This window comes from Thermothelomyces thermophilus, chromosome 6, assembly GCF_000226095.1.
Source record: "Thermothelomyces thermophilus ATCC 42464 chromosome 6, complete sequence".
Taxonomy (NCBI): domain Eukaryota; kingdom Fungi; phylum Ascomycota; class Sordariomycetes; order Sordariales; family Chaetomiaceae; genus Thermothelomyces; species Thermothelomyces thermophilus.
In genome coordinates this window covers 2,528,903-2,542,668 of record NC_016477.1, presented here as the reverse complement: position 1 = coordinate 2,542,668, position 13,766 = coordinate 2,528,903, and the positions used below count along the sequence as shown (strand labels likewise).

The 13,766-nt window shown below is 55.9% G+C and overlaps 5 protein-coding genes across 5 annotated transcripts; 2 read left to right on the top strand and 3 right to left on the bottom strand.

Moving 5' to 3' along the window:
* Positions 1 to 878: 878 nt before the first annotated feature.
* On the bottom strand, positions 879 to 4,267 carry MYCTH_2096529 (uncharacterized protein). Its single transcript, XM_003666147.1, has 5 exons — positions 4,023 to 4,267; positions 3,561 to 3,967; positions 3,454 to 3,492; positions 2,810 to 3,388; positions 879 to 2,729 (listed from the first exon to the last, which is right to left on the bottom strand). Exons 1-5 carry the CDS (start codon positions 4,230 to 4,232, stop codon positions 2,483 to 2,485), a joined length of 1,482 nt encoding a protein of 493 aa, XP_003666195.1. The 5' UTR covers positions 4,233 to 4,267; the 3' UTR covers positions 879 to 2,482.
* An 89-nt stretch (positions 4,268 to 4,356) lies between these two features.
* On the top strand, positions 4,357 to 6,178 carry MYCTH_2310708 (uncharacterized protein; the record flags this gene model as incomplete). Its single annotated transcript, XM_003666146.1, has 2 exons — positions 4,357 to 4,917; positions 4,971 to 6,178. The coding sequence occupies 2 exons, from the start codon at positions 4,357 to 4,359 to the stop codon at positions 5,949 to 5,951; spliced, it is 1,542 nt and encodes a 513-aa protein (XP_003666194.1). The 3' UTR covers positions 5,952 to 6,178.
* A 352-nt stretch (positions 6,179 to 6,530) lies between these two features.
* Positions 6,531 to 7,491, bottom strand: MYCTH_60397 (uncharacterized protein). The gene is made up of 2 exons (XM_003666145.1): positions 7,258 to 7,491; positions 6,531 to 7,069 (listed from the first exon to the last, which is right to left on the bottom strand). Exons 1-2 carry the CDS (start codon positions 7,365 to 7,367, stop codon positions 6,799 to 6,801), a joined length of 381 nt encoding a protein of 126 aa, XP_003666193.1. The 5' UTR covers positions 7,368 to 7,491; the 3' UTR covers positions 6,531 to 6,798.
* Positions 7,492 to 8,744: 1,253 nt separating this feature from the next.
* MYCTH_2310703 (uncharacterized protein) lies at positions 8,745 to 10,152 on the bottom strand. Its single transcript, XM_003666144.1, has 2 exons — positions 10,021 to 10,152; positions 8,745 to 9,950 (listed from the first exon to the last, which is right to left on the bottom strand). Exon 2 carries the CDS (start codon positions 9,784 to 9,786, stop codon positions 9,214 to 9,216), a length of 573 nt encoding a protein of 190 aa, XP_003666192.1. The 5' UTR covers positions 9,787 to 9,950; positions 10,021 to 10,152; the 3' UTR covers positions 8,745 to 9,213.
* Positions 10,153 to 11,530: 1,378 nt separating this feature from the next.
* Positions 11,531 to 12,631, top strand: MYCTH_2112941 (uncharacterized protein; the record flags this gene model as incomplete). Its single annotated transcript, XM_003666143.1, has 7 exons — positions 11,531 to 11,584; positions 11,730 to 11,952; positions 12,063 to 12,117; positions 12,169 to 12,218; positions 12,317 to 12,401; positions 12,511 to 12,535; positions 12,587 to 12,631. The coding sequence occupies 7 exons, from the start codon at positions 11,531 to 11,533 to the stop codon at positions 12,629 to 12,631; spliced, it is 537 nt and encodes a 178-aa protein (XP_003666191.1).
* Between the last annotated feature and the right edge of the window lie 1,135 nt (positions 12,632 to 13,766).

Sequence of the window (13,766 nt, the reverse complement as noted above, 5' to 3'; positions counted from 1 at the left end):
CATCATCATCGCGAGAGCTCCTCGGAGCGGGACCGAACAAGCGACAGGCACAGGCACCGGGATCGGGATCGAGATCGGGATCGAGATCGGGATCGAGACCGGGATCGAGACCGAGATCGAGACAGAGATCGAGACAGAGATCGAGACAGAGACAGGGAGCGAGATGACCGTGGCAGTCGCAATGGAGAGAAAGAGAGGCGCAGCCATCACCGGCATCGAGACGAAGACTCGGACGAGGACGGGCATCGTCACAAACGCTCTCGCCGCTCGCACGATGAGGTGGACGACGAGTCCAGCCATCGGCATCGGCACAGGTTAAGAGAGCGCTCGAAAGAACGACGAGGTGACTCGCACAGGAGACGTGAGCCAAAGGATGTCAAAGATCTCAAGCAATCAGACCCCAAGGAGGACCTTCCCCTCCCTGACGAGGAGAAAACCCCGGCAAACGCCACCCCGCTTGTTCGGGACTCGTGGATGACGGCACCCTCCGCTCTAGACGTCGACTACATCCAAAGAGGCGCGAAGCGTAAAGATCCTTCGCCCTCAAGGGAGGAATCGCCCAGGGTGTTGCATCGACGAGAGCTGAACCGAGGCTTGTTCGAGGCTCAGGATGATCGCGCGGATAGCAAACAGGATGCCCCAAAAGAAGTCAGCTATACCTTTGGAGACGAGGGGTCGCAATGGAGAATGACGAAACTCAAGGCCGTGTACACTATTGCGGAACAAACTGGCCGCCCGGTCGACGAGGTTGCTGTGGAGAGATTCGGGAGCCTGCGAGAATTTGACGACGCCAGGGAAGAGAAGATGGAGCTGGACAGGCGGCGCGTGTATGGCGAGGGCTATATCGGCAAGGAGAAGCCGACCGGGGAGTTGTATGCGGAACGAATGGCCAAGGCCAGGCCGGACACGGCACCGGCGCGGTCGCCCGAGCCCGAGCCCGAGCAGGGCAAGGTTATCGACGACATGATCCAGCCCGCTCCGCCAATGGACCAATCCACCCTCAACCGTATGCGCGCCCAGCTGATGAAGGCGAAGCTGCGCAACGCGCCCGATGCGGCGAAGCTGGAAGCCGAGTACAACGCTGCCATGGCCGCCTTCAACTCTGGCGCGGCCTCCCATAACGCCGTCATCCTCGACGTCTCCCACAACCGCATGCTCGCCGGGCCCCGCGGCGAAGTCAAAGCGGTCACGATCAAGCGCGGCGTCGAGCGCGGCCAGGTCGAGGCCAACGAGGACATGTCCATCGAGGACATGGTCCGCGAAGAGCGGCGCACGCGCGGGCAGCCGGGAGGGGAGGGCCTCCGCCTGGCCGAGCGCATCGCCAGGGACGCGCGCTTCGACAACGACCTCGAGTACCTCGACGAGAACGCCGCCAAGCTGGCCAAGCGCGTCCACAAGAGCGACGCGGCCCTCAAGAACATGGCCGTGACCGAGTACAAGAAGATGAACCGCATCCTCGACACCTGCCCTCTCTGCTACAAGGACGACCGTCCGCCGCCCCAGAATCTACCCCTCGCCCCCGTCATCTCCCTGGCCACGCGCACCTACCTCACCCTGCCCACCCCACCCGAGCTGACGGGCGCCGAGGGCGGCGCCGTCATCGTCCCGCTCAGCCACCGCACCAACTTGCTCGAGTGCGACGACGACGAGTGGGAGGAGATGCGCAACTTCATGAAGAGCCTGACGCGCCTGTACCACGACCAGGGCCGCGACGTGCTCTTCTACGAGAACGCCGCGGCGCCCCACCGCCGCCTGCACGCCGCCCTCGTCGCCGTGCCCATCCCCTACGAGCTCGGCGACACCGCCCCGGCCTTCTTCCGCGAGGCCATGCTCGCGGCCGACGAGGAGTGGGCGCAGCACAAGAAGGTCATCGACACGGGCAAGAAGGCCAGGGAAGGGCTCGGCAAGCTGGCCTTCCGCCGCACCCTGGCCAAGGAGATGCCCTACTTCCACGTCTGGTTCGACCTGGATGGCGGCTTGGCCCACATCGTCGAGGATCCCGACCGCTGGCCGAAGGGGGACCTGTTTGCCAGGGAGGTCATCGGCGGCATGCTGGATACCGAGCCGGACGTGATCAAGCGCCAGGGGCGGTGGACGCGGAACGACGATCGGGTCGACGGGTTCAAGAAGAGGTGGCGCAAGTTTGACTGGACGAGGGTGTTAACCGAAGGCGGGTAGATGATGACTTGTCTGTTGTGTGAATGAAGCAGCAGCCTTCCAAGGTTGACTGAATCGGAAGAATAGGATTAATCAATACGGAGCGCATATAGGGTTTGCTTGCTCTTGGTCCCCTATCGAGCTAGATTTTCTTCCTAAACAACATTGTATCGGGTTATATCAGGTCCGTAACCCCCGAAAGACGCCATGTCACTCCAACAAACTCCGTCAAGATGGGGTTGTAATCCCAACCGGTAATACTTGTGGAAGGAAACAAACAATGTATGACAACCGTCCCAACGCCACCGAGGACAGGGCGAACGCATTAGCCTTCCTCAGCATCCATATCATCCCGGCTCGACGCAGGAGCACCCCTCTTCCGTCCCTTTCCGCCCTTCAGCACCGATCCCTTCTTGCCGCGATCCTCCAACAGCTGCTTCATCTCGTTCTTGGCATGCCGCTGTGCCTCCTCCACCCGCGGCTTGAACACCATTACCTCGTCCTTTTCCGTGGCATACTCGGTGAGTTTGGTGCCCAGCGCTGCTTCGATGCGCAGCCATATTTCGAGATCGCTGCCGGGAGGTTAGTATCCGCCAGGGAACAATCGGAAAATAGGGAAAAGAAAAAAAAAAAAAAAAAGACAATCACTTACTATTGCGTCACAAAGCTGATAGCGTGCCCCGACTTACCAGCACGCGCGGTACGACCGACGCGGTGCACATACGTCTTGGAGTCCTGGGGTAGGTCGAAGTTGAGCACGCAGTCGACGTTGGGGATATCGAGACCACGCGCGGCAACGTCCGTGGCCACGAGGATGTCGCGCGACTTGGCACGGAACTTGTTCAGGGCGCCGAGACGGGCGGACTGAGAAAGGCCGCCGTGCAGCGGGATCGCTCCCATGCCGAGAGTGCGGAGCAGGATGGCGATCCGTTGGGTTTCGAGGACGGTGCGGGTGAAGATGATGATGGTCTGGCCCGCGAACTCGTTGCACAGGTAGATCAGGTAGGTATCCTTGTGCATGTGTGGGATGAAGATGTAGTTCTGGACGAGCGTCGAGACGGTCTGGTACTTGGACGACGAGATGCTGACCTTCAGCGGATCGCGCAGACTGGCGCGTTGCAAGCTCTCGACTTTGCTGGACATGGTGGCGGAGAAGAGGAACGTCCTTCGTTCCCTGGGGAGGAATTTGAGGATCTTTTCCAGGATCGGGCCGAAGTCCATGTCGAGGAGACTGAGCGATTGTTAGCCAAAAATCACAGCACTCGAACGCGGGTTACAAAGAAGGAGGAGGATTACCGATCGGCTTCGTCCATAACAAGGAATTTGAGATTACGACTGCGAACCCAATGTCAATATCCAGTTCATGCTCACACCGAACTCCCACTTGACAGATATACACTCACAGGCTGAAGCCCTTGGTCTTCTCCAGGTGGTCGAGCAGCCGACCGGGTGTAGCCACCACAACGTGCGGTTTCTTGCCCAGCGCGATGGCCTGCTGCACCATATCCAGACCACCCAGAATAAGCGCGCATCGGAGCGAGATTAAGGAGCCGAGCGCCTCGAAAGCTTGCGCAATCTGGGCGGCAAGCTCTCTTGTCGGGGCCAGGACGAGAGCGAACAGCGGCTGGGGCTTGTCGAGAAGGGCTTGGAGGATCGGGAGGGCGAATGCTGCCGTCTTCCCGCTACCAGTCTCTGCAATGCCAATAATATCGCGGTTCTGCAGAGCAAGTGGGATCGCTTCCTGCTGAATTGGAGTCGGGTTCTTGTATCCAAGACGCTCGCAGGCATCGCAGAGGGAATCGACAATGCCCTACCAATGCTGTCAGCCAGAGGTACTTAGTCCCAGCTAAGAGAGAGTCACATACCAAGTCGCGGAATGTCTTGACGACAGACTTCCCGTTTCCCTCACGGGATGCATTGTCCACGGTCGCGGATTCGGCGTCGGAACCTGCATCGTGCGATGGCTCGTTCGACTTTGGTATTGGCTCAGTCTTCGATTTGGCCTTGGGAGCTTCAACCGACGTCTCCTTTACCGCCCCATTTTCGTGCGAGATCTTCCTACGTTTTGTCGACATGATGGCGTCTTGCTATGCCTGATCCAGAAGGCGTCTCTCCTCTTGGGTAGTGTCCTGGAGCTACAAGTCTGCGATTTGCACGACCAACTTGTTCCCCAAATTTTGGGCTTATCGAAGGTGGGACATGCACGATAAAGCGCTGCCCCACCGAAATTTTTGCGGGCTGTCAAGCGTCTCGAACGTCAATTGGTCTCCGAGCTTCATCCAGAACAAACCGAACACCATCAAACCTTCCTCATCTGGCATCACCATCACTATGGCGAAAAGACGATCAAAAAAGAGGACGCATGTCGGCGCGAACAATCCGGCCACGGTCAATGGCCATGCGAACCCGAAAGACCCAAAGAGCATGGTCATTCGGATAGGCGCCAGCGAAGTGGGAACCAGCGTCAGTCAGTTGGCCACCGATGTTCGACGTGTCATGGAACCGGGGACAGCATCCCGGCTCAAGGAACGGAAGGCGAACAGATTGCGGGATTATGTCACCATGTGCGGCCCGCTCGGCGTCACTCATCTCCTCCTGTTCTCGAGGTCCCAGTCCGGGAACACCAACTTGCGCCTGGCGATTGCGCCGCGAGGTCCTACGTTCCACTTCAGAGTCGAAAAGTACTCCTTGACGAAGGATGTGAGGAGGGCACAGAGGCATCCCAAGGGCGGGGGAAAGGAATACATCACTCCCCCACTGGTATGTTTTTCGTGAAGGATTTCAAAATCGCTGTTTGCTGATTTCCTCTGCAGCTAGTGATGAACAACTTCACCAGTCCCTCTTCCGATGCGCATACAAAGGTGCCACGGCACCTGGAGTCCCTCACCACGACCGCCTTTCAATCCCTCTTCCCGCCCATCAACCCCCAGACAACACCGCTGAAGTCGATCAGGAGAGTATTGCTTCTGAACCGCGAGCAGTCCGAGGACGGGACGTTCGTCATAAATTTTCGGCACTACGCCATCACGACAAAAGCGGTCGGGCTGTCGAAGCCATTGAGGCGGCTTAACGCTGCCGAGAAAATGCTCAAATCCAAGAAGGGAAAGAAAGGCGGGGTCCCAAATCTTGGGAATCTGAGGGATATATCAGAGTTTATGATTGGAGGCGAAAATGGAGAGGGCTACATGACAGACGGAACCAGCGGCAGTGAACCCGATACAGACGCCGAAGTCGAAGTTATGGAAACCACCACGAAACGGGTCCACAGCGGCAAGGCCAGAGCTGCGGAACAAAATAGCGACGATGAGGAGGGTGGAGCTAACGACAACGTCGAACGGCGCGCCGTGAAGCTCGTCGAGCTGGGACCTCGGATGCGCTTGAGGATGACCAAAGTTGAGGAAGGGATGTGTGCGGGCAAGGTCATGTGGCACGAGTATGTCCACAAAACCAAGGAAGAGATCCAGGAGCTGGAGAAGAGGTGGGAGCAGCGCAAGAAAGAAAAGGAAGCGCGCAAGAAGCAGCAGAAGGAGAACATCGAAAAGAAACGCAAGGCAAAGGAAGGGAAAAAGAACGCGGCCGGAGACAAGGACGGTAGGGACGACGATGACAAGATGGACGTCGACGAGTACGATAGCGACCTTTATGAGGACGAGAATGGCTTCGACAGCGAAGGGCTGGAGGGTGATGCCGAAGAGCAGGTCAACGCGGCGATGGAAGAGAAGGGGGAATGGGAGGACGAGGAGGCGGAGATCGCCGAGGGCAAGAGCTCGAAAACGAAATCTCTCAAAAGGTAGTTTGCATATAATGGGGACTATTCCTCTCGGCGAAGAGGAGTCATGGCCACAGCTGAAAGGGTATACTTTTGTGAAAGCGATCCACTTTGTTAGGAACGGGCTCATGGCATATACGGTGACCTTTTGAACAAGACTGCATTCCCTAGGGATATTATATACGCAGAGATCGATATGAAGTAGCGTGTCGTGACACGCGCTTATTACCAGATATTGCCGAGGAGCAGGTGGAGCGTTCTCCGTGCAGCTGCGGAATGCCTCTCGAAGCACTTGCTGCTCCATCCTTGTCCTCGGGCGATTGAGAGTAAGCCACTCGATCACTTTCAGGCCAGCTCTGTATGTACACTGTACTCGGTCAAAATTGACAATGAGGATATCCTTTTTGAAGAGCAAGGATTTCTTTTGTGTATACGGATTACAGTATTCCCAGCTTTAACCAGCTGTTTTGTTTTAAGAGTCAACTGAGAAGTGACTTTTTAGTCGCCTGGCCCCACCGAGGGACGGGAGTCCACCAAAAAGCAAGGATCACATGCAGCAAATAGGTTGTCCCCCCCCCCCCCCCCGGCCCAAAAAGAGCCCATTCAAAACCGCGAGCTAGGCCGTCCGATTCCGAAACAGAGGTGCCGCGAGCCGATGGAACGCCGAACTCCTCCCCCCTAATAAACGCCAGGATATCATGAAATTCGAACAAAAGCATATCTCGCAAGCCGTGCCGCCATGTCGGCTGGTGAACCAGGCAGCTCACACTCACTCCCTCAGCCCCAACCAGCCAAAGGTCCCAAGGTCCCAAGGTCCCAAGGTCCCCTTTTTCTCTTGCCCTCCAAGAAGGTACCTAGCACAGCCAAGAGAGTTACCTGGCCCCACGCTGCGCCTCGTAGACGGCCACGGCCCTCTCCAGCTCCTCCAGGCTGCTCCGATCCCCATACGCGTCCGCCATGGCGGCCTCCCGTCGCCGCAGCTGCTCGGCCTCGGCCTGCTCGGGGGACAGGGCGGACGTGTGGTGCTCCGCGGATGTGGAGGAGGAGGAGGAGGACGACGTCGCCTGGCCGGCGATCTCGCCGCGGTAGGTGGACACGGCGTAGCCCGCTGTCACGACGACCGCTGCTGCCAGGGGCGGGAGCCTGTGAAAGGGGGGGGGAAGGTGGTGTTAGCTCCTTGTTGGTCACGGTGGGTAAGACGAGAGAAGGACGGTCGGCAAATTTATATTTATCCCGTACATGCACGTGTGGCGTTGTGTGTACACACACGTACAGTACATACATACATGTCGGTATATGTTTGTCTTCAGGGGTTTAAAGGGGAGTAATACCATTTCAGGCTCTTTGCTCGCGTTCGGGAGGCATTGTGGAGATAGGGAAGATATGGTGGGTGTACGCGTGCTGAAGTGCTCAGGAGCCTTGATGGTTGTTGCCGGTCCATATTAATTATGGGATCTAGCGGCGGCGGTGATGGTTGTAATGTTGGTGACGACTGAAAGCGGGAAAAGACCGGATTATAATTATGCGCAGCACACTGGCCTCGAAGCCTATTCGGAAGAGTGAAGGCGATCGGATTGTTCAGAAAGAGGGCGAGTGACTTCGCAGTCACAGAAACGGGAACAGGGCGAAGGAGGGGTAAATATGGGCTCGTCCAAGAAACTGTAAGCCGGGCGAGCAATCAGCTCTCGGGCAAAAACTGTCGATTGTCAGCCCACGGCTCGGGGGTTGCCACGCTGTATAATAAAGTGTGCAGCAGCCGAACGTCCGGCATGTGGTGTGACCGACGGCCCACCATGGCACGTTTGGGCCCGCGGGAGCCGTCGAATGATCCGCATGTCGAGCCATACACAGGTCTGTTTGCAGTCGAGCTAATAACAAGCTGTGGGGGGAATAACCGAGGAAAACGGTGGTGGGGCTCCGCATCCCCGGACATCACCCCGGATTTCGAATGGCTGATGCGGTCACCCGTTCGAGGCCCGGCTAGATCGGGCACAGATCTGGACGTATGTACATACATACATACATACTACTGTACCCCACGGCGACTAGGCTCGAGGGAGTTAAACTTGCAACTGCATGCAGCTAAAAGGCTCGCTCACACCGTCATTTGCTGTTGGCCTCTTCCCAGCAACGTGAGCACTTGCAAACAGCCGAACGGGAACGTATGCGGAACTGTCTCCCATCTCTCATCGGCCCACAATTGAGAAGCGACGGCACTGAGCTCGAGAGGAGCACCCCAATCCAGGTCCTCTAGATTCAGTACTGCGTGTACAATCCTACTCCATAGTACATACACAGGTCAGCCCGGTCGAAAAGAGGCATGAGCGGTTGCAAGAAACGCCGAGTCAAAGAGGGAGGCAAGTGTTCTATACAACTGCCTTTTTTAGTGGCCGCCTTCCGCGGGAGGCGGGTTGCAGCGTGGGACAGGTAGTCGGGAAGGGGGAAGGTGGGAGGCGGGAGGCGGGTGCTAACCTAATTTTTAATTAAATCTTGGGACAACCAAGTTCACCCCTCTTGTCACAAAAAGGGAAAGGTGCCTCCACGAGAACACGGTTGCCCACGACTTGAATCTTGGCACGCGAGGGCGAAGATGACAAACGACAAGAGTTTTTATCAGCCAGCACACCTGATCGTACATACAATTGTGCGCTTCATGGCGCACATTGGCCTCGACAGGTTGCGTATAACTCATACGCCTCGTGCTAGGTTAATTATCAGTTGGGTCCCCTTACCCGTCTTCGACTGATGCTAGAGCAACAGAAGGAATCAATCATCAACACTCTATAATTAATTACTAATGATAGAGCCATCATCAAGCAAGGCACACTTTAGCCATCACTTCACACACAATTTACCGACAATCCTAGTGAACGAAATGAAATTTTTCAAGTAGCTAAATCTCAAATTAACACTCAACGTCCCCTCGTTCGACGACATTACATAATTATGTGTGCCGCCAGGACTGAGGCACTCAGAAGAAAGTCATGGAAGGAAGTAAGACAAAAACTAGGTCGAAGCAAAGCTTGTTTAAGGACAGACAGAACACCCGATTTCCGAACACTCTTCCCTCCCAACGGGCCTTCACACCAAATTCTTCCGAGTCCCCTTTGATTCATCACCCACTCGCCTCCAGATTATCGTGGTTTTCCCTTTGAGCCGCAGCGCTCGAAGCAGTCGCAGGCGGAGGCGGGCGGCTGAACGAGGTCGTCTTCTTGCCGGGGCGGAACGCGAGGCCGAGCCGAAAGCGGGATCCGTGGGGCAATGGCGTCAGACCACGCTCCTACTCCTCAAGCCTTCACAGGGGGCTCGGCCGGGGGCTTCGGGGGCCAGCCCGGGGCGGGACCCGTAGGAACGGGAGGGAAACCGCCGGTAGGGACAGGAGGAAAGCCGCCGGTGGGAAAAGGAGGGAACCCGCCGGTGGGGAATGGAGGGAAGCCGCCGGTAGGAACAGGAGGAAAGCCGCCAGTGGGGAAAGGAGGGAAACCGCCCGTAGGGAAAGGCGGGAAGCCGCCGGTCGGGAACGGAGGGAGGTCACTCCCCTGGCGCTTCTCCTTATCCGGAGCCTCTTCAGGGTTCGCAGGAGGCAAGCCCGGAATGAGACCCGTGGGAATGGGAGGGAAGTCGCCGGTAGGAACAGGAGGAAAGCCGCCAGTTGGGATGGGAGGGAAGCCGCCGGTAGGAATAGGAGGGAAACCGCCGGTAGGGAAAGGCGGGAAGCCACCGGTAGGGAATGGAGGGAGGTCACTCCCCTGGCGCTTCTCCTTAGCGGCGCCCTCAGCTCCGTTCTGGGCAATAGGCGCGGCGACGGCTTGTTGGATGGCTGCGGCCGCAGCCAGCAGGGTGACGAGAGCACGAGTCATCGCGATGGCGTGGTTCGGCGACGAAAGACGAGGCTGCGTCGAAGTGTGGAGGCGGCAGGGTCTCTGGGGTATGTACCACTGCTGGAGAAGTCGGGGGTCGAGGATGGCTAATATATAGCAGCACAAGCGCGACAACGAGCTCCGGAGATCTCGAACTTTTGGCTCTGTTTTAGCGAGACGGTATTAGCGCAGTGGTGATGAGATCGTCGCCCAAGGGCCGGGACTCAACCAGACATGGTAGGTGGTAGTTTAGTATCTCGATATTGCTTCGTTAATAGATGGCTATGCGCTAACCAGCCCCCTTCCTGTCGTCTGGTCCCATGCTCTCTGCCACGCAACCCTGCCGCCAACCTTCTCTGGATGGCGGCGATGTCGGTATGTGGTGGTCCACGTCATGGATTGGTGGCGCGATCGGGGCCCCAATCTAGTCGGAACAGGGTAAAGGCATGGCGTGCGTCGAAGAAATTATGAGGGGCGTGATGGCCGCGGAAAGTTAGCATATACCCGCCCGCGGAGGATAGCACGGAGCGTGTCTTTGGTTTCGTCATCCGAAAAACGGACGAATTGCGCAAGTGTCTCGTCTCGGGGGGAACACCCTTGGCGAGCTAGTCGTTTTCCTCGGACGGCGCTCCGGGGCTCGGTGCTGCCGCTGTCTCCTTGCCTTTTCGGGCGTCCGTGGTTTCGTGGACATGGTCGATCGCCGGGCCTCTGAGGAGAAAGCCTGAGAAGGACGGAAGGGCCAATGTTCATGGTACACGCGTCCGCAATTAATTCTAGGCTTTCCCCCCCTGGTACCTTCGATTATGCCGGTATTGGTCTGACGATCACTGCACGGCCCTCGGCCCTGGTTCCTGGACTACTAGTGTATGTAGGAGCGGGTGCGTTGCTCGGCCTGATTTTAGCCTACGCAACTGCCGCTAGCGCGAGGAAACGATCCTCGTCTGGCCGTACACTACTACCGTAGTGTAACCATATACGGACTACGTAATCTGTAGTGTACAGTACACTACATACATAATATACTGACTACGGAGTAGTGTGCTAGTAAATTACATCCGTACCTACCTACTAACCAAGTACGGAGAGTATTCGTGGTGTGTTCTGTTACACTACTATTATATGCCCTACAGCCAGTGTAAGAAGGACGGAGGTCGGCATAACTCCCATATTTTCCCAACTGTAAGGCCGGCCATGGGACGAATGTGGGACCTGTGCGGTAATTACTTGTATGTACGCAGTAGTACGGTATGCACACTATTTTATCATGGGCTGACCCAGCAAACTTCGTCTTTTGATCTTGAAACAAGTCACACTCCGCTCTTTCGTCAAAAAAAAAAAAAAAAAAAAAATGGGCCGACATGGTTTGCCCACAGCTCATTGGCAATCTGCACGCGTTGATCCATCGGTATATATCAGTATCAGCCCGTCCCAACGTCGAAAGCGAGCCGGGAGTCTGAGATCTAATTACGGAGTAGTTATCGCTCGCACAGCGTGACTGGACAACGGGCGACTTGAGCACTATATTACCTACATCATCGAGCACACGTGTGGAAGGACCAATGGACCAGGTTCGATGTCATTCCATTTCCTGATCTCTAGTCCGTACGCTGCATTAAGAAGTTCGTTTCCTTGTACGGTAAACGGAAGCCTCAGGTCTGCTCTTCCGGCCGTTATTACCTCAGTGTAGATCGCGCCCTCGCCCGCAAGCGACGCAGGAAGGAATAAGTCGATTGGCGCGCAAACCATGGTCCGGCGCAACCGCGACACCGCCGATCTCCTCGATGCGCCAGGATCGGAGGTGACCCATCTTGGTATCCATCGGCTGGCTAGTGTACAGCGACGAAGACACCTTGATTCGCCAGACCCTTGTGGATCCTGGATGATAAGGTGCACTTCACACCGCGTGTGTGTTGAGGTACACTAGGCATGTATGTATTCTCTAGCTACCCTACGAAGGACTCTACACGGTACACTACACCGAGCTTAGAGCCCTTCTTCCATCAAGTTCGAAAGGCCCGACCGCCGTTCATCACGGACCCATCATATCCGTCACCCGCTCAAGATCAGCATTTTTCCAGCGCGCCGCTGTCTTACCCATGGTGGACATGCACTGCTTCGGTATCCGCACTTCGAGCGACTCCCGAGACCGCGGGGATCGGCAGGAAGGTCGGTCTGCGACGACTCCGGCCTCTGAACTCCACGCATGGGTCTGCTGCCCGCGATTGAGCACAATACTGCATTAGGAACGTGATCGGCAACCGCCGATGGGGCCACAGGATCAAATCGGACGCCAGGCGCGTCGCAAGATTCCGATGCCGCCCAGCCTCTCCTGTACGTAAGGCGAGCGGGTGGCTTCAGCCGTAATTACGCCGCACGCTACAGAGTACGGAGCAGTATGCATTTCTTCGTTTGCCAGTATCCCAAGCTATATCGTATGTATGTATTTATCTTGCCTGAGCTAAAAAAGAATAATTTAAATGGAAAGGAAAGAGAGAAAATCCCGTGACGGATGAACATCACATTCTAAAAGTGATACTGTTCCGTTTCCGTTGCGGCGGCATGTTCGTCGAGTCGGACCGAACCGTCCTCCGCGAGGCACCGAGATGGTGTATAAGGTATGCCAGCAACCGAGAGTTGAAAGGACCTATTGAGCGCTTACCAGTTGTAGAAAGAAAAGTAGAAAATAGCATGATCTCCTCTGTGCCTCCTGCATGGTGCGTGAAGGGCTGCATATCGCTGCCGGGAGCAGGTTGGTTTAATTAGACAATGTTTGAAACCTGCCCAATGACCCCATGAACAGGCAAAAAACTTGTCTGGCCCCGATGTTGGCAAGGTACCTAACTAGTTCAAAGTAATCCTCTGTGATGAACGAGGGTCCACATCAGGCTCTAACGACGAGCGAGCCGTGGCCGGTTGCGTGCTAGCCCCCCGGTTTCCTCTTCTATCTACGACGCCCCTCCCGAAGAGCTCCCCTTCACACCCACACCACGGATGACATGGGCATTTGGGCACGGGCGAACTAATTACGGGAAATTGCGGAGCAGGGGGAGAATGAAGTTGGAGCATTAGATGTTCTCTGCTTATCACCCCAGGGCTGCGCTGCTGACTTTCTTTTTTTTTTTTCTCCTTCAGAGCAGTGTTGACATTCCTAGTTAAGTAATTACGTGGTTGGGGCTGCGATAAAAATGCGACCACAGCGAGGATAGGGACTGGTATTTACGGTGAGAGGAAGTTCAGGAAAAAAAGAAAAGAAAATATGACGATACAAGGCAAATAGCGCGGTGGAGGGGCGCTGCAGAAAGAAAGAGGAAGTCATGAAAAACTGGCGAGAGAATCAGCTCTGAAGGATTCCAATCAACCACCTGCGTCACTTTTCAGAGTGTTTCCTGACACGGCTTTACCTATCTGAAGCATATTATCTCCTTCGACCGCGCCCTTGGCAACATGACTGGCGGCAGAGTTCTCATGCTCTCCTGGTATCACGCTCTAATTAATTATCACACTTAGCTCATCCCAAGAGTTCGGCTCCTTGTCCTGTTGTGTCAGACCCTACTGAGTTACAGACTGGATTCAGGGTCCTTTTCGTTGCGCCCGGCAAACAGGTCGGCGACCGAGAACCGTCATTTCCCTGATAGAGCTACATCCTTTGGGTTTCGGGTTTCGGGAAGTCGGAGCTCTGGGTTCGGCAGGCAGATCCTGGGACGTCAACGGTCGAGACCACTCAGCGAGGTCATCTAAGGCGCGTCTTGCTTTTCAATATCTCAAGGCTCTAGCACGGAATTTGAGTTCTGGAAATTAGCCACACTCGTATTTTTCTTTTTGTTTTCTTTACCCTCCCTATATGCCAGTGTCATTCACCGAGTTTCTACTACATTCTTTAAATGTTGGCTCGATCTGGAAAGGCAAAACCTAATTAATTACTGACCCAGTGTCGTTTCGTCCGCCATAGCTCACGTTGTCGTGTGGGGAATGTTTGCTGA

Bases quoted from the DNA above. Each gene is read 5' to 3' on its own strand.
- MYCTH_2096529 (XM_003666147.1), bottom strand. From the start codon at position 4,232: ATGTCGACAAAACGTAGGAAGATCTCGCACGAAAATGGGGCGGTAAAG. The intron at 3,493-3,560 runs GTGAGTGTATAT...TTGGGTTCGCAG, and splicing joins AAGACCAAGGGCTTCAGCCT to TCGTAATCTCAAATTCCTTG. The intron at 2,730-2,809 runs GTAAGTGATTGT...ACCTCCCGGCAG, and splicing joins ATCAGCTTTGTGACGCAATA to CGATCTCGAAATATGGCTGC.
- MYCTH_60397 (XM_003666145.1), bottom strand. From the start codon at position 7,367: ATGGACCGGCAACAACCATCAAGGCTCCTGAGCACTTCAGCACGCGTA. The intron at 7,070-7,257 runs GTATTACTCCCC...CCCCTTTCACAG, and splicing joins CGAGCAAAGAGCCTGAAATG to GCTCCCGCCCCTGGCAGCAG.
- MYCTH_2310703 (XM_003666144.1), bottom strand. From the start codon at position 9,786: ATGACTCGTGCTCTCGTCACCCTGCTGGCTGCGGCCGCAGCCATCCAA.